Here is a 25,615-nt window from a genome sequence, read left to right on the forward strand (position 1 = left end):
ATTTTGTTTTGTTTTAGATTATTAAAAAAAACCAGTTGAGAATAAATGGAGAGATTGCAAATTTACCTTTCAATAGATAATATAGGTAACAAGAAAGCTGAAAATAATCAAAATTATTTTCCAGGAGGGAAATAAAAGCATGTGAGGGAGCAGGGACAGGGAGAAGGGGGCAGGGAAGTCAGAGCCCTGGTCCTGTCACTACATGCTCTTTCTCCATCTTTCTGCAGGTACTGGATCTCTAAGCCATCCTTTACAAAAAGCATTTGCTATTTTGGTTCCCTTCTCCTGTGTCCAAATAGCCAAATTATTTTGCTAAAAGATTAGCAGATTATGCCAGAATCTTATATAGGCAAGTATGATAATCAGCTAACGATGCAGGTCTAATTAATTAAACAATCAGTAATAGATGGTTAAAAAGTATTTGAGGCCTTTAGGGAGAGTGCAGGAGCTCAGGCAGTGGCCCCATCAGCAGCCTCTAGCCTGTGTTGGCTTTCCAGCTTATATTTTTAGAAAGTTGAATTAATTTAATGATACCAAGTGGTGGAAAATTTTGGATGACTTGAAGAATTGGATGGAGGTCATTTAAGGGCATGAGAAGCAAGAGGTAATCTTTATTAATCATGGGAGGAGAGAGGAAATTAGGGTAAATTAAAGAAGGAGGAGTAGCTGGAGCAAACAAAATGTGTAACTTTGGCTAGCCAGCATTTTTTCCCCCTGCTGATCTGTTTACAAGGCAAATCAATTGGCAGCAGATTTTCAGGAAGCGTGTGCTCTATTCACATGGCTACTGTAGATTAAATCCTGCTAACCTTAGCCCAACTTCAGCTCAGGAATGTGTTTATGGGAGTGCTCAGATTTAGGAAGCAGCTTCACATGAGTAACAGCAGAATTAAAGTGTTAATATTTTCTCAGTTATAATTTCAGAGTCACACGAGCCTGGTCTGGGTCTGGCAAAGTCATTGGGTAGTGCTAAAATCCAGTGTCCACTCTGTGTCCTTTTTGTAGCTTTTAATGCTTCAAATGAGATGGCTGGGAAATGATTTGTCAGCCACAAACAGCAAACCTCCTGCAAGGGTGATCCTTGAGGAGGAAACGAGCTCTGGTGAATGCAGGTTTTGTTCCCAGCTCTGACACTGCTCAGGGGAGCTCTTCCTGGAGTATTTTTCCTGGAATGCCCTTGCCAAGGCAGTGCTGATGGCAAGGACTCACCTGGCTCAGCCCTGCCATGGGCTGTGCAAAGGGTGTGCTCTCTCCAGGTAGAAAATGCAGTTTTGTTTTCTAAAATCACATAGAAAACTAGTCTGGGCAAGATGGTTGTGATTTTCAATTGTATTGGGCGCTGTGAAATAGATTTCATGAAGTTTGTGAAATATTTGTGGGCTTTTATTGAAGACTGCGCAAAACTCAGATTTTGTGAACACTCTCAAGCCTAGAGAGCAAATTTAATTTAATTATTTTGTTCTAAAACATACAGTAAGACCTCTAAAGTTGGGCAAAACTCTCATTTCTGTTACTGTTGAGGATTTGTGTCCCAATGGTTCTTGTGTTGCTGCATAACTGCAAAGCCTCATTAACTGCAGGGTTGTGTGGTGTCAGCTGCCTTGCAGAGACTTCCTTCCCTTCCAGCAGTTGAAAAATATTTTCCTCTCTAATTTCTTTTAGGAAAATTCAGTTTAGCCTTAGCAGGTTGTGTGGTAGCTTTTAAGATCCTGGTAGAGGCAGGAATAAAGTAGTTTAAATTCCTTTCAGTGATGCTGGATGGGGGTGTTACATGCTAAAGATAAAACCTCCATCTTAAAAAGAGCTCTTTAGTTCCCAGCATTTTTTTCTTGTAAGCTGATTCTGTGATTATAAAAATGTATTTTTTTGTAATGTTGAAGTGATGTTTGTTGGTAATTCTGTGAATTTCCTTAGGGATTCCAGTGCCAGGAGATGGAGCTTTAATGGAATAAGGTGGTGTTTCCATGTGTAAATACTGAGGGCAGGAAAGCTCTGGAGTTCCTCTGATACTCCAAATGTTTGTCTCAGTGAACCTAGAGTAAGAAATAACCTCTGAACTATAATAAACTGTTAATTTTGGATCAATACTGGGAGAAAATGAGTATTTGGGGTCAAACCTTGACCAGCTGGTGAGAACCATGGGTAGTTTTGACCTTCTAAAGCTTTGATTTATGAAGCTGTAAAAAGATAAACCTTTTCCAAGGCATCCTCAGGATGGAGCGGAGGTTTGGGAGAGCAGATTCCTGAGCTGAGGCAGAGTTTTGTTTTACTGCTGTTCCAACCCCTGTGTGTGCAGTGGTGCAGGGAGGGGATGAAGGCATGGAAAGGATGGAGGGAAGGAAGTCCAGCTAAAACCAGCTGGAGCACAAACCTGCCCCCAGTAACTTGTCAAAAGAAGCACCACAGGGAAAAGATAATGCACAGCACCATTACAGGCAGGGCTGCCGCTTCCAGGGCCACTTTAAATTCCACTTTAAATTATTAAATACTGTAAACGCTATAAAGTTAATTAGAAGAGGAACAAACTCTACAAAGATAAATGTGTTTTCAATATGTTTCTCAGGGAGGGTACAGTAGAAACCAGTGAATGAGAGGAAATTTATTTCTGGCAGCACTCTAGACATGGAACTGTGGTTGAACTTTTTACCCTAATTACGTCCCCACTAATGCCTGCAGCGGTCTGGAATCAAAGTGGCCCTTCAGGCCCTGGAAAGTCTCTGATGTGGCGAGCGTTTGTTGTGTGCTGAGGGTTACTTCAGAAAAAATGGAATATTGTGACAAGATTTTTCAAAATTTCTCAGTTACCACCCACCTCACTTGTTGCCTACAAAAATAGAGTAATTGTTTGCATCTGTGTGTTTTTGTCTGTCTTAGAAATAACTGTTATAAATCAATGTGACAGACCCTGAGAGCAGTTGAGGATTATATTTTCTTATATGTTTTAGGGTTATTTCTGTGTTCTATACTGTAGGAAGGATTTAAAGGACATTGGAAAGCAGAAATTTCAGGATGATTGAAGTTGTTCTCTTTTCCTTAGGACACTTAAAGCCATCAGATCCCAGTGGGTTCACAGAGGATGCTCTTTAATCTGTTTTTTCCTAAACAAGTGCTGTCACTTCTTGCTCATAGTTGGAGCAGCTGATTGCAAACTGCTTCAACTTCCAGCCCTCGTTTCTGTGTTGTTACACAACTGCTGCCATTCGAGTAATTCCCTACAACTTGACAGTATTTGAGCTCTGAATCTGTTACTAAATGCCATTTTCTCCCTTACCACGGGCTCTCTCCAGTCCTTCCTGCGCTTTTCCATTCCTTCCCTTCAAAAATGTTTAATATACAGAGAAAATATCATGGGAGTTTGATGAGCTCAACCATTCATGGATGAGCTCCCTTTAAATCTCCAAAGTAGAAGACAATTAAATCCAATTTTAAAAATCTGATATCATTATTATTTTTCTTTAGTTCTGGTTTGTTTTTTTTTTAACAGAATTAATGTATCTTAGTAGCTTTAAATTTTAAATTTGCAAATTTCAATTAATAACTCAGTAAATATTTCTTCAGTAATCCAAAATAGAGATTTAGAAGGCTCATGCTTTGTGAAAAAGCTGTAAGGCATGTGCTTAAAAAAAGATCTTGCTTAATGCCTTCTTTCTTTTAATTCTGACTAGGTAAAGTATTAGAATATCACCTGAGGAGACCCCTCACACATTTTTGGATGGTTTCTCAGACTTATTTTTAAAATTAATGATGATTCAAATGATTAATAGAACATTTTAATGACAATATTTTGCAGTGAGACAATAATAAAATAAAACAATGTTTTAATCAATTTTGCCTGTACAATTTGAGCAAGTGCATCTCCCATTTCAGCATCAGCTGTGTTAGGTGACTCTCTGGGGAAAATGCTGTGTTCCTTTGTGCCTTTCCTTAGCAATTGTAATTCCTCCTGGGAACCTCAATCACCTTTAACTAGGAAATTCCTCCAAATTTTCATTAAGAGTGCTCCACTAGAGGAGGTGGCTGCATCATTGTCTTCACAGAGAAGGGACATAAAATAAACTGAAGTTTATTTTTGATGTTAAGCAATTCATAGAGGATTTCAACTTTAAAGAACAGCTTTAGGAAAAGCAGAATATTCCTTTTGCTGCTCATGGGCCTCCACAATTATTTTCAGGTATTATTTCATCATTTCAACCCAGCTTTTGGTGAGTTCAGCTATGGTGAGAACTCTGCACATCTGTAGAACATGGTCTGTGATTCAAGTCATAAAACAGAGTAAGAAATACCTAAGAACATATAATTAATGGGCACTTGGGAACATTCTGGCCTACCTGATGTGACCAGAACCTCAGAGCAACTTTGCTGTTCAGAGCACTTTTCAAGTGCTTTAACCATAAGATCTAAGCTTATTCCTGCTCAGCTTCACTCATACGCACTCTAAAACCCTCTAATTATTTCTTGGAAACGGGATTGTTTTCAAGCTCCTCAGAAATTGTAATTTGAGCCATAAACTGGCATATAAACAATTAAGGTTTAGCAGAGTCCTGTGCAGCTGACAGACATCTTCTAATGATCTCCGTCACGCAACTGGAGGCAGAGGCTGCTTTAATGCAGAGGTGATGAAGTGTTGCACAACCACACTGGTTTCTTACGCCGTTAATGACACCGAGGGCAAAAGAATTTTAGTTTAGACAGGTCGGTGCAAGGTTTTGTGCTTAGTGCTGAAGCCCCAAAGTGGTTCTGAGGGCTCTGGGACGGCGGCGTGGGCGGGCCTGGAGCCGCTGGCTTAACGTGGCTTTTGTTGGTGCTGATGGCATCTGAGGGGAGAGGGTGCCAAGGGGCCCGTGAGGCTCATGAATCATGAGGGGAGAGCACAGAAAGGGGAAAAAAAAACAACCTGAAATCTAAAGAAATGGGTTACAAGAACCAACAGGATGAAATATTTGGTCCTTCGTAATGTTTTTAACCGTAGCAGGTAAGGCTTTCTCAGTGCTGGTTGGTGAATGTTCACTCACACACCAGGTGGGGCTTCTAATGCACACAGGTTGCAGAGGAACATGCCTCAAATATGTGCAATAATTGTGTATATGCTGAAATAATCAGCTGCCATCTGTGCTAACTGTGCTGTCTTCTGATATACCATTAATCAGAAAATACTGTCAGTACAAATGCCTCAAAATAAAGAAAAAAGCTCTGATATTGCTTTGGAGTGTTAGAAATACTGGCACTTTTAAAAATCTGGGTCTAGCTGAGGCTGTAAGTGGCTCCACAAAATTCTCAGTTTGGGTTTTATGTGTGCTTGGTGACATTTGCCTGGAGCTGAGGTATTTCAGCATCAATTTGCCCTCAAAGTTGTGCTCCCAGAAATATCATCTTTTCCTCGTAAGCTGTGACACGTGGCTATCTCTTGATACACAAAAATTGCTACATTTTTTATTTTGGTCCATCCTGGATGATCTTGGAGATCTGCGTGGTTCTTACTGCAGTACGAATTATGTGCATTTATTTCAGTGCGGAGTTCTGCTTCATTTGACAGTAGGAAGGGCAAGACAACTCTTTAATTTTGTATTTTTTGTGGGAAACACATCAGATTGTGGCTTAATCAGCTGATCACGGAAATATTAGTTGTTGATAGAGGTCTGATAAATGCAGTTGTATTCTGTCAGAACTTAGTCTTTGCTTATGTTCATGAAGATTTACAGAAATGTCTCCAGTTTTGTGCATATTCACAGAATGATCAGAGACAGCCAGTGCAGGTTCATAGATGGTGTATAAAAGACCTGTTTAGCTACACACAAGCAAAATCTAATCCAGAATGTACCAGAAAAACCAATCCTGCTCTTCAAGTGGAGCTCCTGCTGTACTTTCCCCTCAGTGATAACCACGGTCAAGTAGAGAAATAAATCTCTGGAGATGCCGCTAATCTTCCTGTATTAACTAAGTGGAAATATGATGGGACAGCTCTGTTTTGGAACATGTGGCACGTCTCAGTGAAGTGGAAAGTGTGTCACACTCGGGTGTCCCTGCAAAGGCCACAGCTGAGGAGGCAGCTTGTGCAGGGTTTTACACTCGGCACGGGCAGTGCCACATGCCGGTGACACCGAGGTGGCTCTGGGCTCTTGGGCGGCTCTCGTCAGCTCCATGAGTCCTGAAATGTAAAAACAAACCCAATGAAACCCCCTCAAACCTAGAAAGAATCTTCTGATGATGAGTGAGGGGATAGCAGAGAGCACAACAGTCAAAACATGTTATGTGCTGCTGGATGTGGGAAGAGCTGCTGAAGTGAGGAGTTTGGAGGTTGCTGTTCTGATATTTTTAAGGATTTTTAAGTATTCTGATATTTGTGAGGATTCCCCTTTTACTTTTCTCTCTTAGTATCTGTTGCAATAATCAATATTTACTCAAACCCAGTCTTAAATTTCCCCCCTCTAGTTGATGTCTGACACCTCAGCTCCAGCTGGGGAATGAGGGAGTTGTTGGTTTCATGGAACAGCAATGGATTAATGGTTGTTGAAAGTATTCAGAACTGGAAAAGTCACCGTGGAGAACTCTGTGGAGCCTCAGGCTCTCTCACAGACCATGGCCAGAGTTATTCAGGAGACAGAAAGCAGTCCTTCAATCCCTCAAGCAGTCCTTCAGCCAGGCCTTCCTGGCTCATTCCAGAAGCAGTTAGACCCTGCCCTGTGAAGAAATGCCTTAATGATGAACTAAAAGAAATAAAATTATTCCTTATCATCAAAAAAAAGCAGATTCTTGAGCCTGAAACCTGACTCATTTTACCTATTAAAAAATGATTTCTGCAGAGTTGGTGACTTCTTGTGTCATGGGCAAGTAATAAAAATAATTTGAAGTGAAGATGGTGAAGTACAAAGATAAGGTGAACTTTTTTCCAGGGCTGATAGACTTGATCAAAACATTTGAGGAAGATGCAACAGTGAAGTTTGTATCTCCTGATGTTTAACACAACTGTTTTAGTGCTGTATCAAATAACTCCCTCCCTTGTATTTAAAGGATTAGATTTAGTAACATGTGTCTAAGGTTGGTACAGGTTTTTCTTATTTGGAAATAAGTGTTTCCATGCTTTTTGCAATTTGTGGTGCACTTAAAATGTCTCTGCTGCTTTGTAATTCAGTGCTGCACACATATTTGGGGGAAGTGTCACTTTCTGAGAAATTCTGTGCTGCTTTTCTTGATTCTGAATGAATCTGTTAAGTACCATGAATTAGAAAATTACTTACAGAGTGGAGTTGTCAGGCTTTTATCGTGAAAAGACAGGACACAGAGAGCCTTTACATGATGGAAGTCCTAATGAAAGCTCTTTCTGCAGTGGTGAATTTATTACTTTTTGAAGTTTTCATTCTGTTGTGCATCCCTCAGAAAGAAGGGGAGAACTACCCTGCTGAAGAGGGCTTAGAGGAGTTTAATGCTAGGCCTGGAAAACAAACCTTACAACTTAAGGCGTTAAAGTTTTTTTTCACTTTCTGGGTGCCTGGATTGCTCTGGGTGATTACTGGCAAAAGATAACTGAAGGCAATGAGCCTTTTTGTGTCCTTGACAGAGACACAGAAGCCAAAAAGCAGAATATGTACCAATTCTATCAGGCACTAAGAAGTCATTTCATAAAAATAAAAGGATAAAAATGTTGGAATCAGTCACCATAAAAATAGAGGACTCTTTGTTGGTCAAAGTCTTTTAAGACAAGATTAGGTTGCTTTGTAAAAAATCATTTCTTTGAGCTTCTGGGACATTTTGTGCATGGCTTGGAAAGAGAAGATGATCCTTCCAGAATTGAAATCTGCTAATCTGAGCAAACCTTCTTCAGGGCCCTTGAGGAGAACAGAATTGCCTTTGTGGTCTCACCATGTTCATATTATTGCTACAAAGATCATAATCATATCTCATGCTTCAACTTTGCAGTGTAAAGGTTCAGGCAGGAATTTTTCCAATATTCAATTAATTAACTCTGTGCTTTGGTTTTGTTTTGCTTCTCTTCCCCTTCTGTGAAGCACCAGAGAGGTAAAACAGGAGAATTGTAACCACCTCTGCTGATTAAAATCTTGGGTCACTGTCAGCATCCTCCTCATTCCCACATGGAAATAGCCTTTTTTTCCCAGCAACTTACTGCTAGATTTGAAGCTTTATGGAGTAGTAATTTAAAAAAATAACTTTGTGGGGTAGTTTGCTGTGCAGATCCTTTGGATATACCTTGAACAGCCAGTTCCTTGGAATTGCTATCACTTTTCTCTCACCTGTTGTTTCTACAAGTTTGGAAATAATATTCCATTTCAAGCTCTTAGCAACTTAATATTTACAGCAAATTCTATTTTTTTTTTTAATCCTCAGGTTGTTAAAGCTGGGCCTAGTAAGAGATTATGTTGATCTATTAGTTGCTTTGAATAGGATTTCAGTGTAAGTTTCAGTATTTTTGTCCCCTCTTAAAGGCACCAAAAGTAATTAATAAAAAAAAGTCTGTGCTTTAGACTGAGCTTCAAAAAAACTTTGTGAAGGTGGTGTAAAATGCAGTGATATTGACCAAAGATGATTTTATTAAAGACCACAATTGACTGGAAATTCCTCACTTAAATAACTTTTCATACAGGGCAGCTTTTCCAGCAAAAGTTTTATTTCAGTTTTACATCTCCAAGCTCCTTTTTCCTTTCTAGACTCATGAGACCAACCTGTCACTGATGTCCATCTCTCTTGGAGTGGGATGTTCATCGTGTGGCAGAGTGGAGGAAAATCAACCCTTGACAACAAAGCAAAGCCTTTGAGGCACAGAAAAATTGGCCTCATGTTGATTCCATCACTCTTCTCCTTTTTACATTTTTTTTCCCATTAAAAAAGCACGAGTGTTTCGAGTGGTGTGTTTGTTTCTGTGCAAACATTTTGCACAGAGCTTTTCTGCCATGGTGGGACCCAGCAGATGTGGGAGGAGGTGATGCTGTCGTGGAGCACGAGCACAGATGTCACCAAGTGCCAGCTGGATGAGGCATCTGCTGTTTCCCCTCCATCCCTGCACTGCAGCATCTTTAAACAGGAGAAGATACAAAGGCCTGGGTGTATTTATACATTTATTATTGCCACGTTTTTAACTTGTTGGTGGATTTGTGTCCATTACCTTTAAAGAAGTTGTTGATCTCTCTGCGGTTGTTTGAGCAATCAGGATACATAATGAATATTTGTTGATAACCTATGGGACTAATTGACAATTATTTTATTTGTGACAGAATTTCAGAGTATTTCTGACCTACCCCTATAAAATATTCCAGGCCAGGGCACAAGGCTTGGAGCAACCTGGGATAGTGGAAGGTGTCCCTGTAAACTGGATGAGCTTTAAGCTTCCTTCCCACCCAACCCAGTGTGGAATTCTGTGACATTCCTTGATTATTGGCATTTGAACTCAAGTTTTTACCCAGCGTTGTTGACAAAAGCATTGGTAGAATGGTCTTACCATGATCAGCCAAGAGATCATAATAATTAAGCAATAATAATAATAATAATAATAATAATAATAATGCATTTGAGTGAGAGAATTATTACTCATAAATTAGAAAAATTGTTCAAAACAGGCTGATATGAAAATAGTAATAACTATTAATTGTGTTGATATAATTTTAACTATATCTACTTGGAGATTTCTGTTTTGAAATTCCCCTTCTATCAATATTATAATTTGCTAAAGGTACTAAATCACTTAATTTTAAAAAGTTTGTACATAGATCTTGCAGTAGTTTTCTGTGTTTTTGAGCAGCAGTGGACTTTAATGTGAAGGAACTGACTTGAGTTTCACTGGTTTAAAGGTGTTTTTGAAGGGCCTTTGAAGTGCTTGAAGTAATAAATTGCACCCTCTAGTTATTAGCCTAGAAAAATGTATATTTTGGGAAAAATTTCAGCGGGCAAAATGTCAAAAGTTATTTTTTCTATTATTTTTCTGACAGCTGTCTTGCTGTGCATTTACTGTATATTATACATTACTGTATAAACCACTTTAATATCTTGAGGCATTGGGGGTAAACAAATTGGCATTTGTCCTCCAGCTTTCCAGAAAATTCTCGAGCAGCTTGAGGCAATCCAAGAGACAAGCGAGTGCTGGGGCAGGAATTGTGTGAAAGTCTGTAAAATAAAACAGATACGGGCAGGAGGGAACACCCTCTTTTACCAATGCTCAGGATATGTTTGTACAGCTGGCAATTTGTGCTCCTTCATATTCCTTGACCTAGAAATAGCCAAGGTTTTAATGCGTTCTTGGAGGGGGAGAAAGGTGTTGTGGAGCAGAGCTGCCACATCAAAGCCTCTCCTCAGCCTCTAAAAGGGTTTCCACCACTGCCTTCCTCGGCCCTATCGAACACTCAGCACTTTTCCCACTCAGCCTTTTTATTAAGAAATGGCCTTAAAGCTTTTATTTATATGAAAATGATAAAAGTGACACAAAGCAGTTGGAAAGATCTGGACGGTTCAAACAAAACTCCATCAGGGATGTAATGTAAATTTTGGGTGAGGTGTCTCCATCAGCCCAAGGCAGGGCTTTCCTCTGATGCTCTGGGGAAAGTCCTCCCTGGAGGAGAGAGTTACTCTGAGGAGTAGTTTTGTACTAGGATGTGGTTTGAAACTTCCAAAGTCTTACTGGTGGTAAAAGAAACCAAGTGTGTGATAATCAGTTGCACAACACAGGTTGATGGCTGTTGTGGAGGTCATAATTCAGTTTTTCTCCTTAATGTAGAAGGTTTATATTGACCCTTTGTTCTCCAGGATTCTGCTGGGATTGCTGGAATTCTGGGTCCAGACTTGATATTCTTGGAGGTCTTTTCCAACCTTAATAATTCTGTGGTTCTGTGACTTTTCCTTTAGCATGCTAAGCAACATAAGGAGGCCGTAAGAATTAAACCCCAGTTGTTAAAATATCCTGATTTCCATTAAAATACTTTTTTTTTTTTTTTAATTCCTTTCAGCACCAGCCCACCCTACTGCTGTGTGGATCTGTATTCCCTGAGAACAGGAGAGATGGTCAAGTCCATCCAGTTCAAAACTCCTATTTATGACCTGCATTGCAATAAAAGGTAAGGGTGCTCACTCTGCATTCCTTGTGTGTTAGGCCATGCCAGATTTTGGTAATAAATAAATTTCTGATGTATGACCTCCCTGATGTTCTTTTTTTTTTTACTCTCCTGTGAGCACAGTCCTGATTCTCCATTTCTCAAAGAGTGTTTCAGTTGGAATGCATCAATGTCCTTCCCCCATGCCTTTGGTTTAAGAAGCTCAAACCAAAAAATCATTTAAGCTTCTTTCAGTTGTGCTAAAGGGTGAGCAGGAACTGCTGAAATCCTCGATGATCCACCTACAGCTGGGGAAATGGGATCACAGAGAGTTTAGACAGCACAGAGCACTAAGGAGTTTATGTCTCTCTTCTTTGTGTTGGTCTGTCAGATTTTGCGTCCCTGCACATCCAAAACATTCCTGGTGTGCAGTCTGTGGTTTGCAGGGAATAACGTTCCAGTGAGTCAAGTAACAAAGCATCTCTGGGTTGGGATAGAGAGAAAATGGCTCTGGAGGCTGAGGATCAGAGAGTTCCAGCAGAACAGCATCTGTTGTGTCCATGGAATCAAATTTTGCTGAGTTAATGTGAAATCCCCATCTCTCCCAGACACACAGAACTGGAGTTTTGTGGTTTGCTCTGTAGTTTGCCACATCTTTTTAAGGCAGAGGAAAAATCCCAGGATCCTTGTGTGAGGATCCTGCTGATCCCTTGGCACTGCTGATGGGAGAATTTGGAGTGGTGACTTTGGTTCAAGCCCTGCTGATGTTCCTGCTCCCTTCACCCTCCCATTACTGCCCTGAGTCACTGTGGCCTCAGGTGCCCTGCGGGATGGTGCAATGCAAATCCTGGGCTAAAGGTAGAGCCTGGATGAAGAAATTACTGCATTTCTTTGGAAATCCAAATTGCCATGCCAGAATGGATGGTCCTTCAGTAAATAGTAACACAAATCACTGGGAAATTCAGAATGGTTTGGTTTTTGTGCCTGGTTTTGTTGCAGATGGGAAATAGATGAGTGTGCATCAAGCTTGTGCAACTAAGTGTAAACTGCTACTAAAAATAAATAGATCAATAAAACCTCTGGAATCATCCATCTGGGTGTCTTCAAGGAGGAGAAAACAAAAATCTTTGGGACTGGGAAATATTCCCATCAAATATCCATAGGTTTCCAATATATACACATGCTTCCACCTGCAGCCAAGGCCTTCCCATTATTCATTGGTTTCCTTTATTTTAGGCAATGTAGAAAAAGTTAGAATTGATATATTTTCTTCAGTTTTTTTCTCCTGCAGTTTCAGCAATTGGAAGTTGTTGTTTAAATAAAACTATTAATGTGTCCAAAACTAATTTATATTCTTTACATACCTGAAAACATCAGCAAGCATGAGGGGATGGTGTATATTTTGATTTTAGTGTAGTCCTTCACAGGTATTGAGTTCTCATGGGATAAGAGGAAATGTTCTTGTGGCAAAACAGATAAAAATAGGGAAAAAGGGGTTAAAGGCTGATTTCACACTGCTGGGAGATAATCATCACCCTTTCCCCAAGGATATGAGTCGAGACTGAGGTGATTCATCCCCTTTTTAAAGGTGACTGTTCCAGGCTGTAACACACAATCATAATGTTCACATGAAGCATTAGGTGTGTGTTTTAGTCAGTGAGAGATGTGATTCATTTTTTTCCACTTTGTACCTTTACAATTAAAACTATTAAAACAATATTTAACAATGCTCTATATTGACAGCTAATTAAAAAATACTTTCTCACAGTCTGCCTAATGAGAGAATAACAGATTATTAATTGTCATATTGCTAAATGTAGGTTTTATGTGTTGCTTTCCCAGGTGCTTCTTTCATGTCAAGCTTTTAAAAATTTGATTTTGGGAAGTCATTAGTGTGGGAGAAATTGTTCCCTGGTTCTGAAACTTCCAAGATGGTGCTCTGCTTCCACATTTGCATCTCTGAGCTCTGTTTTTTGAGGCAGCAGCGTGTTTCCTGTGTAGTTATCCTGTGGTTTTTGGCCTTTACAATAGAAGTGTGTAGTGTACAAGCAAACACATAAAAATACATCTTTAATTTGCTAATTGACCCAAATTCTGCTTCTCTCAGCTCTGTGTGCTGGTGTTCTTTACACTCCCTCCTGCTTGAAGTAGCAAAAATGTTTTAATAACTGTGCACTGAGGTGGGCAATGGGATTATTTCACATTTAGCTCGTGTTCTGCCGATGGTTGAGTGTTGTTTGAGTCAGTGAGAGTAATTCAGGGTCTTTGCATCTCCATTCTTGCTTTTTAATGGAGCTCTGACTGCCAGAGCTATATCACAAATGTGCTGTGCTGCTGTGGATCAGAGCCCTGCACTTCCTGAAGTGGAGTTTATGTGGTTGGGAGGAGAGAGAGCCCTCAATAACTGCCAGGGATTGGTAGCCTGGCACTTCATCACTGCGCAGTTTGTATTGATGCTTTTGAAATAATTACATTTAGATATTGAGTCTTTAAACCAATGCATTTAGTGTCTAAAGTGGACCTTCCATTTTTGTGTTTTCAGGATCCTTGTTGTGGTCCTGCAGGAGAAAATCGCCGCCTTTGACAGCTGCACTTTCACCAAAAAATTCTTCGTTACCAGTACGTACAATTTTGGGCTCAGAGGAGGACAGAACAGATTTTTTTTGTCTGTTTGTTTGTTTGTTTGTTTGTTTTTTTGTTTCTTTCTAAATCCTCAAAGCAGGTTTCCATGAATCATTTGGAGCTTCAGGAAAATTTGTTTCAAAAGCACTAACCCAAATCCAAATTCTACTCTGTGAATATTTAACTCTTTTCTGTATTTATTATTGCTGTAACTAATTGTGAAGGGCACCCACACTGCCATCCATCAGTAGCTGAACAATTTTGTTCATTTTGCACAAATATGTCCCACTCTGGTGGGAGTTCCAGGTTATCATGTCAGCAGCAGCAATGAAACCCACATCAACAGTGATCTGCTGTTCATTTCTGGTTGTTCCTTAGGCACATTGGGTTTTTTCATGTGTCTTTACAGTTCATCATTGACTTTGGAAAAGTCAGAGTTTTATTACTAAAAAGAGTCTGCATTTTTCTGAATGTATTTTCAGTCACAATTTAAAAAGTTTAAATTATTTTCTAATATTATCTCTGAATTTATAGAAAAATCTCCTTGGGAGAAGCTGTTTCTTGTTGTAGTTTGAGGGAAGGCAGCTTCATGCAGTAATATTAAAGTTGCCAATAGGTGTCAGTTTCTTCCTATCCATGGATGTGAGTTACTGGGAATCTGCTGGGATTCAGTGACAAGACGGGAAAGGACTTACTTCTGTCCTATTCATCACTTTTATTTCACCAAAAAGAATTAGGGGATAAGCCTTACTTTATTTTAGATCAAAAGTAAAGAAAACCCCTTAGTTAAATGTGTGTTCTGAGAATTTTTGGGCTTATTTTGTTGTTTGTTTGTTTGGGTTTTTTTGTTTTTTTTTTAAGATACTGCAGTTTATTTTTTGAAAATGAATGCCTTAAACTTAATTTTGAGGAACAGAGATACTCTATTGTTAACCATAACTTTGATTTGCTGTATGTTTTGTAGAACAGCTGTGAAATTTCAAGAGGATAAATTAAAACTTTCGGAGATAATGACCAAATTATTTTTAAAAAAAGTCCAAAAATTCCTGAAATGTCACTAATGCTGGTGTATTTCTTCAGCTGTGCTGCTTTTTAATATGAGAAACTCAAGATTTTCTGAAACTTTCTTCTGGTTTAATTAAGGACAAACTCATTTTTGGGGCATTTCGGATGCCCCAACCTCCAGAGCTGGAGCCACCACAGCCCTTCCCTGCTTCCCTGTGCCCTGCCAGCTCAGTGGTGGCTGGGACATGGTGTGAGTGGGCAGAGCTGTGTTTTTTCCCTGGATTTATGTTTTTTGGGACCTGTCCTGAGGATCCCAAGCTCAGCCATTCCCTGGATCCCGCTCCCAGGCTGGTGCTGTGCCCTGGCACGTCGTGGCTGCAGCAGAGCTTTTGTCTGAGCTTTCCCATTTCATGTGCTGAAATCTCCTGGACCTGAGAGCGTATCTTTAAAGGCTTAAATTCCTCTGATGTGTTTGCAATTGGATGTAAATGAGCTCCCTCGTTAGCTGCAGGGATTTCTGGGAGGCAGCCAACTGGCCACGACTGCCTTCTTTGGCTGTGGCTCTTTAAAAAAATAGTTATTAAAGGACAGTGCCAGTATCAATTAAAAAAATAAAAATCCTTGAAAAGGAAGCTCAGGAAAAGGTCTCAGAGGCCTTTTGGGTTGCATTATTGGGGCAGCCTGTCCAGACTGATGCTGGTGCACCTCAGCTGTGAGGATGTCTCTGCCTGCCCAAAGAATTTGACAGCATGAAAAAGATTCTCTGACTAGTTTTGGTCAGAAGGGAGGGCACAAAGGTCAGAAATATTACTGAGGATCACTGACTCCTTGAAGGGTTTTCTGTTACTTTTAAGGAAAAGAAAATCTTTTTTTTTCAAGAAGATTTGGTGATGGTGTGGAAATCAAATCTTCCATCCCTGTCAACTAAGTGGTGTGTGAGCCTTAGAACCTCACTGAGACAACACAAACATGCAGCAGGAGCTCTGCTCTGTTTTGTTGATTCTTTCTACATAGAAATGAAATGCAGAATGTCCAATTAAAAGCAGTGTCAGGAATTCTGAAGTTCCTCAGAAATGCTAATGCAGCTGCCATGCACATGAGGAGTATTTGTCTTTCTGTTTTTGTTTTTGTGGTTGGATGTGTAGCTTAATATATTGTTACAATAAATACACCATAAAATATTCAGGATGTAGATGGTGAAGTTCGTGCTGCTGTTGGAATGTTTTAACTCCTGCATTTCCTGATTTTTCCTGAGCGAGTTTGACATAGAACCAGCAACCTTTGTTTTCCCCTGCATGGGATTACATGGAAATGTGCTGATTTGACTTGGATGGCAGGGAGCCAGCACGTTTTATTTGTGCCCTTTGTAACAACAGCTCAGTGTACAGGTGCTGCAGACTGGGAGAGGGAATTTAAGACAGGTGCTTAAACGTGGAGGGAAAACATGCTGTAACTATTGTAGAAAAATTACCAGGATATCCCCTAATCTACCCTGTGGGGTGTTCTGATTTTTAAATGTCTGCTAGGAGAAGGCAGAACATCAGTCTCATGGCAGTCACTTCCATCCATCACTGCTCTCCTTGTGCTTGCAGCCAGCTCCTTTGCCCTAAGAAAAGACACCGAGGGGAGGAGAAAGCCCAGCAGGAATTTCACATCCTGCAGTGATTTAGGTGCTCATGTGGCCAAACTAAAAAAATAAAAAATCATTTGATGCTTATGTTAAGAATGTGTTTCCTTTCCTGGTTGTGAGTGTCAAGATGTGGATTTTAAATAGATTCTTAAATAGCTCAGAGTTTTATTGTGGTTCACTTCAGATTTCCTTCAGAGCCTTTTCAGTACGTGACTGAAGGATCAGAAACCAAAGCGATACACAGAAACCAAAGTGATGCTCAGGCTTTTTTTTGCCCCTACTTTGCTCTAAACAAAAGCTGCAGAAAAGCTGAATTCCATTGATTTCTATTCCATCAGTGCTCCTCACCCCAAAACTGCTTACTTAGTGCAACACTGATGGTTATGAATATGGCCTGATGGATACTTTCCTTCTCCATCAAGAATATCCTGCCCACCCCCTGGGCCCTGAGTAAAGATCCTCCCAGATAACATCATGCATGTGGCATCATCCTGTGTCCGATAACGAGGGCCTGCTCAGCTTCCCTGGCCCTTCCACTCCTCATATTGATATATTCTCCATCCGTGATTCCCCAGGGATGGAGACAGTTATTGCAGCCATTAGCTGGCACCACATTTCTATTGATGCTGTTCTGTAGAGCCCTGAGAGGTAATTTTGCAGATTTTAGTCAGAGTAGTTTATTGTATAGAAAGTCTCAAAAGGCTCTCCTCACCACAAGCCAAAAATCAGGCGGTGGATGTTAAATGTCCTGCACCTCTCCAAGTAAATAAAAGCCCCAAACCAAATGGAGTTGGGTGCTCTGATCTGCAGGTTGGATTTGGGGTTGCTGTTTGCTCTCACATTCACGCACAAGGAATAATTTGGTGGTTTCAGTTTGTCACAAGGCTGGTCTGGAAGTCTTCGAGGCTTTTTTTGGACATTTCTGTTGGAATTCCTTTCTCTGATGGGCTCATAGGAAGTGCTTGAGCTCTTGGCTTTGAAGTAAAAAACACTGGGTGTCTTATGAAGAGGTTTAATGCCTGAAGATTCACATTCTTCAAGAAGTTGTGTGTGTTTCCCTCCTCAGCTGTGGGCATTTCTCCTGCTTATCCCACATGGGATAATAATTGACAGGATTCCTTTGTCCGTGGGGGATCAGCTCAGCTTGAAAGTCCTCGGGGCAGGTGGGAAGGGAGCTCCTGAGTCACAGGATTTTCTTGATCAGTGAAGAAGAGCCAAGAATGTCTCTGTGGATTGCTATAAGCACTTTTAATTTTTATACACCCACATCTATACGAGCACCTACCCCTTCATGGTGTTTTTCCCTGAGAAATGCTGATTTAATTTTGCTTTTTCTTTTTAACAGTGTTATTTATAAGAGTGGTTTTTTCCTGGCTGTGGGAATCAGTGTCTCACCATTCCAGGATAATGCTGAAACACTTCTCAGAGAGGTCTTTAGGGCACCGTGGTGGATTTATGGGAACAAATGGCTTTGGTGCTTGCAGGAGGTTTTGCTCCACTGCAGGAAAATGTAAATACAACAGAAATGCTGCATAAAGCCACAACAGAGGCCTCAGTCCCCAAGATGTCTGTCTGTCATATCTCCTGGCTCTGACAGTTTTACAAATTAGATGTAAAACAGGAAGTGCTCTTTGTTTCTATATAAGTTATTTTTATCTAAAGCACCCAAATCCTTAATGTTAAAGGGCAGAAGAAGCCATCTGACATTGTCCTGCACAGAAACAGCCCCAGTGGCAACTTCTATTATTTATCACTGTCCAAGTCTGAACAAAAAAAAAGAAAGTTAACCTGAGATTAAACACTGCCCTGAAATCAATCAGATTGGTGCTAAATTAAGCATCCAGGCCTAATGAACATGAAAGGCTACTGATATTTTTAGCAAAAGCTCTGGGATTGTGCTTGGTCCTGTGGAGTAACAGTAAAATCCTAAAAATCATGGAATTCCTGAGTTGGAAGAGACCCATTGGGACCATCAACATGCAGATGGTGGAGTGGGCAGGGAAGGAGATCTCTGTAATAATAATAATAATAATAATAATAATAATAATAATAATAATAATAATAATAATAGATAAGTAAGGAAAAAAGGCCCTGGGTGGCAAACCTGATTTCTCAGTGGGTCCATCCTGCTCATTTACTCTTTTACTCCATTTTATGGGTGATATTTAAACAGAAGGAAGTACAAGAACAATAGAAGAGTTTTGGAAAGTATATGACAGTGTGAGAGTAATAACATTTACACAGGGCCTTTCATCTAGAAGGAACCCAGAGGAATTTATAAACAATATTGCTTTATACAGTTTATAAACAACAAAAAAAATTGGTTTGCTAAAAAAACCAAAAAAACAATCAACCAAAAAAAAATATTAGATAAAACAACTTATATGGCTTGTTTTCCTTGGAATAAACAAAGCTTTTGCTACAACAGTATCACTCTACCCATTATTTATTGCATATTCCCTCTCTGTGCTGTCTGCCATGGATTTATTTTCTGGCTGCTCTGCACTGCAAGACTTAAGGATGGAGTTCTGTAATTCCATTCCTATGGAGAGCTCTGTTTCGTAAGACCCAAAAAAGAATTACAGATTGATTATTAGAGAAGTAGCATCACTTCAGTGGGTTCTTGGAGTTATTTATTTAAAAATACACAATGGCCCTGCTTCACTGATTTTTGAAGTGATAATCCAGCAAGTCCTTTGAATGATTAAAGGCAATGAATTTTGGACAAAATGAGTTGCTTCTTTCGGAATTTGTTTAGAAAACTGAGTTTAAAACCATTGGACACTTCAGCTGATATATGTCATCTTTAATGAACCTTGCCAGGCACAGAAAACCCCTTGTTTTTCCAGAAATCAGGAAGGTTTCCTTAGGATGGAGGTAAGCCTGGGAATCTCTGCCTTCATGGCATTCCCTGTGACCCAAAAGATGCCATTTCTGCCTGATTTTGGGATCAGAGACAGAATCCTAAATGGCTTTTCTATTAATAACTGCTGAAATAAAACTGGATTCCTCACAGGTACAAGGTGTGATGTATCCATTAAATTTTCCCCCCTAGGAAACAGTAAATCGAAATTAGTTGTAAAAAAGGATGAGTATGTGCCACTGCAAAGGAAACTGGATGGACTTGGGGAAAGGAAAGCAGTGAAAATGATGGAAAAATAAAGTTTCCCTGTTAAACTGATAGGGAAAAAAAGACTGAAACAAGACAGAAAAGAACTTAAAATGTTTTTCATTAAAAAGTAAGAACAAAGTCAAGATAGAGGGGATGAAAGTCTGGAAAATACCAAAAACAGATTTTTTTTTTCTGCACTATAAATATTGTTGTAAGGAATAAAGTTTCTATAATGTGCTGTGAAATTAAAAATCAACCAGTGGTGTCTTAAGATAAACATGATGGGATGTGTTAGGTGATTCTGATTCAGCTTTTTCATTCTCTCAGCTTTATTAATTCATGGATTAATTTACAATAGTTTATCCGATGTCATTTTACATTGATGGTTTTAGTGAAGTTTGAGAAAGAAATAAAATTATTCTCTGGGTAAGGAATTCTGCAAACTGAAGATAAGCCCTGACTTAGCTTAGACAAGTTCTGAGTGTTAACATCAGATTTTTCTAGAGAGAATAGTGTATTCCTATATTTCCTTTAAATCTTTCTTTTATAAAGAAGCTGTGGAGATGCTGAGGAGCTGCCCCAGTGGAAATGGTTCAAGTTTTATTAGTGGCGTGTTGGGTGATTTATTGGCCCAGGCTCTGTTCTAGCTGACATGGCTTGTAATGACTTTGTTCCTCTGAGCAGCATTTTCCCAATGTGCTGTTTGTTTAAAAGACAAGTGGGAGGATAGGAATGTGTTGCTTTTCTCCTCTTGGCTGCTCTCTTTGTGTTCACATTGCCATCACTGAAGATCCAGGATGAGCTTTTGGAAAACAGTTCGAGGAAAAGACCGGAGCCTTGGTTTTCTTGTAGGAGCTCAAAACTGATGGAAAGATCCAGAGTCAGAGGAGGGGATATTTGTGAATTTTCAGAGACAGGTAGAGGAGGTGATTTGGTTTATTACAGGTTTATGGATTTGAATCTCCAATGGGTGGGGGAGATTTTCATCATTACCATTCAAGGGTAGTACTTGAAAATGAATGGAAAATAAAGAAACCTTCTCGTTTCTCAGTCACAAAGCAAACATTTGTGTAGCTCTTCAGAGAACTTCAGGTAACTTGGGATTCCTGTATTCTTAGTAAAACAAAATATATAAAATCAGCACAGTCACAATTAAGTTAAAAGCATCTTTGAATGCAAATATCACAAACTATATGTTTATTGCGGTTGTCATTTTATAACCCAGTTATTAAAAAAAAAAAAAGGAAGAAACTGAGAAATTATAACACTGAAGAATTTACCTTTGGGGCTGTAGATAACATTTACATCCTGGAAGTGGCAAAACCAAGGCACAGGATTTGAGATCCCAGGGTGTCCTTATCTAAGCCCCTCTTCAGAGGGATCCTGGAGCCCATTTCTTATTCCTCACTTTTTTGTTAGGGCAGCACCAGTTGGAATTTTTGGGCAGAGGAACTTGATAAAATTAGCAGAAAAAACTTGGAACTTTGATTCTGATTTTCAAAATGCAGTTTTTCTTCTTTTTTCCCCCTAACTTTGAAGTTACTCATTTCCTCTGCACAGAGGCAGAAATAACTGTGTACTCAAAAGTTACGAAGTAGTTTCCAGTAGGTTTTCACCTATATTTTTGTGAGTGATTAGCCCAATTAAGCTGGTTCTAAGATCAGATATTTTTTCGTACTTGCTTGGTTTGCTGCACTTTTGGAAGAACTTTTCCTGAGTGATTCTTTCTTGGATGACCTCTCCATGCTGTCATTAAAACTTGGAAACTTTGGTCTTCTTGACAGTTAGTTCTGCATTCTCATTATGTTCATTCCTATTGTAAACATGCTAAAGTTGCTGCTGTTATTGCTTAGAATGGCTTTTTCCTCTGTTGTTTTGAAGTCTGGTAGAAGTAGAAGTTAATCTTTAAGAGAGTGGGGCTGGTGAGGATTGGATGGCCCAGCTTGATGGGTCATGCTGTGTCTGTCTTTTCATTTGCCTCATAGATGATGTTCTGCTGACTCCAGCTGTTTTTTTGGAAAGCAGAAAAACAATTTGCTTTTCCTTCCCATAAAGTATAACCCTTTGTTTATCCTTGTGCTGCTGCAAATTTCCAAAATGCAAAGACTTGCAAAGAAAAGAAAGGGAGGAAATAGCTCCTTTTTTTACACTGTTTTTCATATCAGAAAGTAGAGTTTAGGACCGAGCTGAATTGTTGACCTTTATGGAGTTTATTCTTAGAATTGGCTGATTTGTGTGTGGAGTCTGATTGACTGAGCCCAGTTCATGGGACAAACCACGGGCAGTGGGTTTGGGAAGGGCAGTCCCAGCTTTTCTAAGTAACTCTTCTGTTCAGTGATCAGTTTTGGATTTGAAGAATTCTTTTTGCAGTTCTTCAATGACTTCAGTTCACTGAAGTAATTGAGAACAGCTCCCTTTTCCAAGCAGGACTTGGTTTTTTGCTGGGAGTTGTTGAATTGCTGAGACTCCTTTAGTTTTCTCCTGCAGGGATGTTACAAATTTGGGAAATGCAAGTCACTGGTTCTAAAGTCACTGTAGAGATTTACATGACGAGGGTTATCATCTGGCAACTTTTAGTGCTATATTTTATACATAAAAGGGAAGGTAAAAGAAAGGTTTGGGGGACCTGGATTCCTTCCTGACCCAGATAAGAGCTGCCGAGGCAGAAGTCGGCATTAAAACCTCACTGCTCCTGATCTATAATGTCATCGGAAGAACACGTTTGTATTTACAACCCAGAGCTGTATTTACAACCTCTGTTTTGCTTGCTTTGTTCCTTAAGAGGCTCTGGCTGCCCACATTTTATGCACTCTTGGAATGCAGTAACAATTGTGGCATCGTCTCTTCAGAATTCGTTTTCCTTCCTGAGATCAGGCCGGCCATAAGGCCTCTCAAAAGCCTCACTGGCTTCTGCCTGAGATGGCTTTAATTGGATGAATTAATTCTCTCCTTCCCTTGCTTTCTGATCTTTCAAACAGCTCACTGTGATCTTTGGAATTTTTAAATTCCCTCAGCGCTCTGCTCTGAACAGTGAAATCCAGGATTGTTTATCTTGGCGGGGCCTACGCGGGCCCAAAAACGCATCCAAAGTTGTCAGATGTCCATTGAAACTTCCCCAAAGGCGTTAACACCTCCCCCACGCCCCACACGCCTTCCCAGCGCTTGGCAGGTGTGGAGAACAAAACCATTCCACTTCTGGAAGTTCGGCTCTCCTCAGGAGATGTTCTGGACTGTTTTGGAGCCTGCTGGAAAAGACCTGGATATTTGTGGAGATCTGGTTGTTTTTGCTTGCTGTGGGTGCAGAGCAGTGTCACCGTCTCAGAGCAGAGATTTAGAAAATAGAAAGCTTAACTGTGGCTGACTTTGGGCTTTATTTTTATTTTTATTTAGGATTTTATTTAGGATTTTAAGCAATAATTTGAATAAAAGTTGTGTTGTTTTCTGAAATGCTGTTTGCCTGCGTTCCTTCAGCCAGGGGTGCAGGAGCAGCTGCCCAGGGCTCCTTTAAATCAGACACACATGTCTGTAAGGTCTTCAATGTTTTGTTTCTTGACCAATCAGTGAGAGAATTTAAATTGCTAAATTGAGTGTATTTGCCTAAGAACTGATGAAAACTGAGATTGACCATTTGCTTGATAGCTTCTTCCTTTCCTCGGTTCTTTCCTCCTTATTTTTTCACGTAAAAATGCATATTTTTAAAATACAAATTAATGTAAATTAATTTGTAAAATTTTTATTTTACTTATAACATTTTATAAAAAGACGTATTTTAAAAACTTTATATATGAAATGCCATTTAATTAAGGGCCTGATTAATTTTAAGTCTTTCTATGTTTTCATTCACATCTATTTTCTCTTACAGGTATTTTCATGTTTTAATCTCCAGGAATAATTCTCTTTTCTAAGCTCATTTTTATCCATATATATAAATCTATTTTTAATGATAATATAAAGGTAATGGAAAACAGGTGAACAGTGGAAGCATTGCCACCAATTTTAAAGGAATTATGAAATTTCCCACTGTGTAAAGTTAAGTTTGTGCAAAAGTATATGGAGAGGCTGAGGGCTTGTTATAGAATTGTTAAAATCAAAACCAAAAGTATTTTGAAAGGCTGAGGGCTTGTATATAGAATTATTAAAAACAAAATCAAGAGCACAATACATCCTTTCATACAATAAAAATCTAGAAGAGCTTGAAGTGAGCAAACTGTTCACCAACAGAAAGGTGTCAATCAAATAAAATGAATTAAAATGTGAAGATACAAAACCAGTCGAGACAAACATCAATATTCCCTCACCCCAGAATGTCATTTTTGTATCAAAATGGCTTTAAAAATGCAAACATAAGGAGAAATGAATATTTACACATAATTAAATGTTTGAAATAGCTCATCTAACCACAGCCTTATCTCTAGAAACAAAAATGCAAGCATCCACTGAGTGATATTAGCAACTGAAAGGCCTTTGTTTAGACTTTTTGTTTTCTTGGCAATAAATAAAATTCCTTGGAAGAAGTCATTAAGATATTTCTTAATGTTGTCTTTTCAAACTTTGCAGGCTGCTATCCTTGTCCAGGGCCAAACATGAATCCTATTGCTCTTGGAAGCCGTTGGCTTGCTTATGCAGAAAATAAGGTAAGGAAGGGTTTGATATAAAAAAATACTTCTAGATTTTACATATATAGGGGGAAAAGGAAAGAAAAGGTCACAGGAAAAAGGTATGTTCAAAAGAAAGTCTGTAAGAGGAGTTGCATTAAAATGACAGACCTACATATTTTAAAATATTAGATCTGTACTCTGCACATTTGTTTTAAGCTCAATTTAAGGAACTTGGAAGGCAGAGAAGACAGCCATCAACATGTGTTTTCAGTGAGGTAACTCTATAATCAACCCATTTTGTGCTTGAAAAGTTTAGAGCATTTAATTACAGACACTTCTCGAGGTAGGCAAATTTGGGGAAACTGAGGCTGGACAGAGCCTGGGTTTGTCTGAGCCAACACAGCAATGAACTCTGTAGGTTAGAAAATAGCATTAAAATGTCCACTTTTGAACATCTTTGAAAAAGTTAAGCTCCAGGAGAAAAAAAAATAAATTTTTAAAGACTTTTTCATCTTTCTAGAGACAAAGAAAATAGATTCCCAAGCAAAGAAACGATCACTGCGTTTTACCCAGAGAAGTGGTTGTGTATTTAAACCTTGAAGTGAAGCCTAAATTCGGCTCCCAGTGCCTTACTTTAATTTCAAAGCAGATGTTTTTTCTCCCTTCTACCTGTGACTGGAGAAGCTGTTTCTAGAGCTGAGCCAGAAATTATCAGAGGCAGATTTTAGAAATGTATTTGCTGTTACACCTCCTCCAGCACAGCTGATTTCTTCCAAAATTCAGGCCTGCCTTTCCTTTTCTGCCACATCTTGCTGATGCTGGAGAACTTAAGCCTGGTCAGCATGGAATTTAAAAAGTATTGCTGCCAAAATGTCAGCAAAGGAATTGTATCACAAAAGGAATTTAAATGACTTGTGTGTTCCCAGGTAAATTCACAGTGGGTTTTCCCTAGTTTATGATTTTTATTTAGATATTTAAATATAAGTGGGACAGAGAAACCTGTAGAAAGACATGCATCTTACAGTAATTTTTAATTTTATTCAGCTCAAATAGTTAAATAGGCAAGATGTTCTGTGTGCCAGCAAGAAATATCTGTATTTTTTTCTAATTTTGCATAGAAGCACAGATTCTATTGTTAGGGTTCAAAGGGAAAACCTGCTTTTGTAGGGTGATGGCAGGTACAAGAGTCTTGCTTTGATTTATTGATTTTGAAGGAAGGCAATAAAAAGCAAACCCCATGTACATTCCTTTAATCTATTAAATGCAAAGTTCCAAACAACTCTTTTCCTTTGTCATTTCTTTGCTTGCTCGTCATAAAAAGGAGGGGAAAGCCACACTCGGATTCTTAGAATGGCTGATATTTAATGTTACATATACATGGCTAAAGCTTTTGATTATATTTATTTAAATTTATTTGTGGTATTGCTGCCAGACCAAAAATCCCACCATTTCAAAGTTTATGAATTCTTAGTGAGTACTCATCTGGTAATTGAAAACTGGAGCGGGGGACGCGACAGTCTGGGTGGCACCCAGAAGATTATAAAAAGGGGTTAAGTGTCTCAGCAGGGCTTTTTGCTATTTGTAGGAAAAAACACACCACTGTACATGATAAATAAGA

At 39.2% G+C, this 25,615-nt stretch overlaps 1 protein-coding gene across 12 annotated transcripts in view; it reads left to right on the forward strand.

Annotated features, from left to right (window-relative positions):
* BCAS3 (BCAS3 microtubule associated cell migration factor) overlaps positions 1 to 25,615 on the forward strand; it is a 300,611-nt gene that overhangs the window by 22,180 nt on the left and 252,816 nt on the right. For all 12 annotated transcript variants that reach the window (XM_014254998.2, XM_014255000.2, XM_014254995.2 and 9 more), the window contains exons 8-10: positions 10,947 to 11,054; positions 13,573 to 13,649; positions 23,957 to 24,033. In XM_014254998.2, the coding sequence (XP_014110473.1) occupies positions 10,947 to 11,054; positions 13,573 to 13,649; positions 23,957 to 24,033 (262 nt within the window). The remainder of the gene's footprint in view (positions 1 to 10,946; positions 11,055 to 13,572; positions 13,650 to 23,956; positions 24,034 to 25,615) is intronic.

The sequence above is a fragment of the Pseudopodoces humilis genome, chromosome 23, assembly GCF_049639895.1.
Source record: "Pseudopodoces humilis isolate 2021_Gansu_Grassland_sample_001 chromosome 23, ASM4963989v1, whole genome shotgun sequence".
Lineage (NCBI taxonomy): Eukaryota > Metazoa > Chordata > Aves > Passeriformes > Paridae > Pseudopodoces > Pseudopodoces humilis.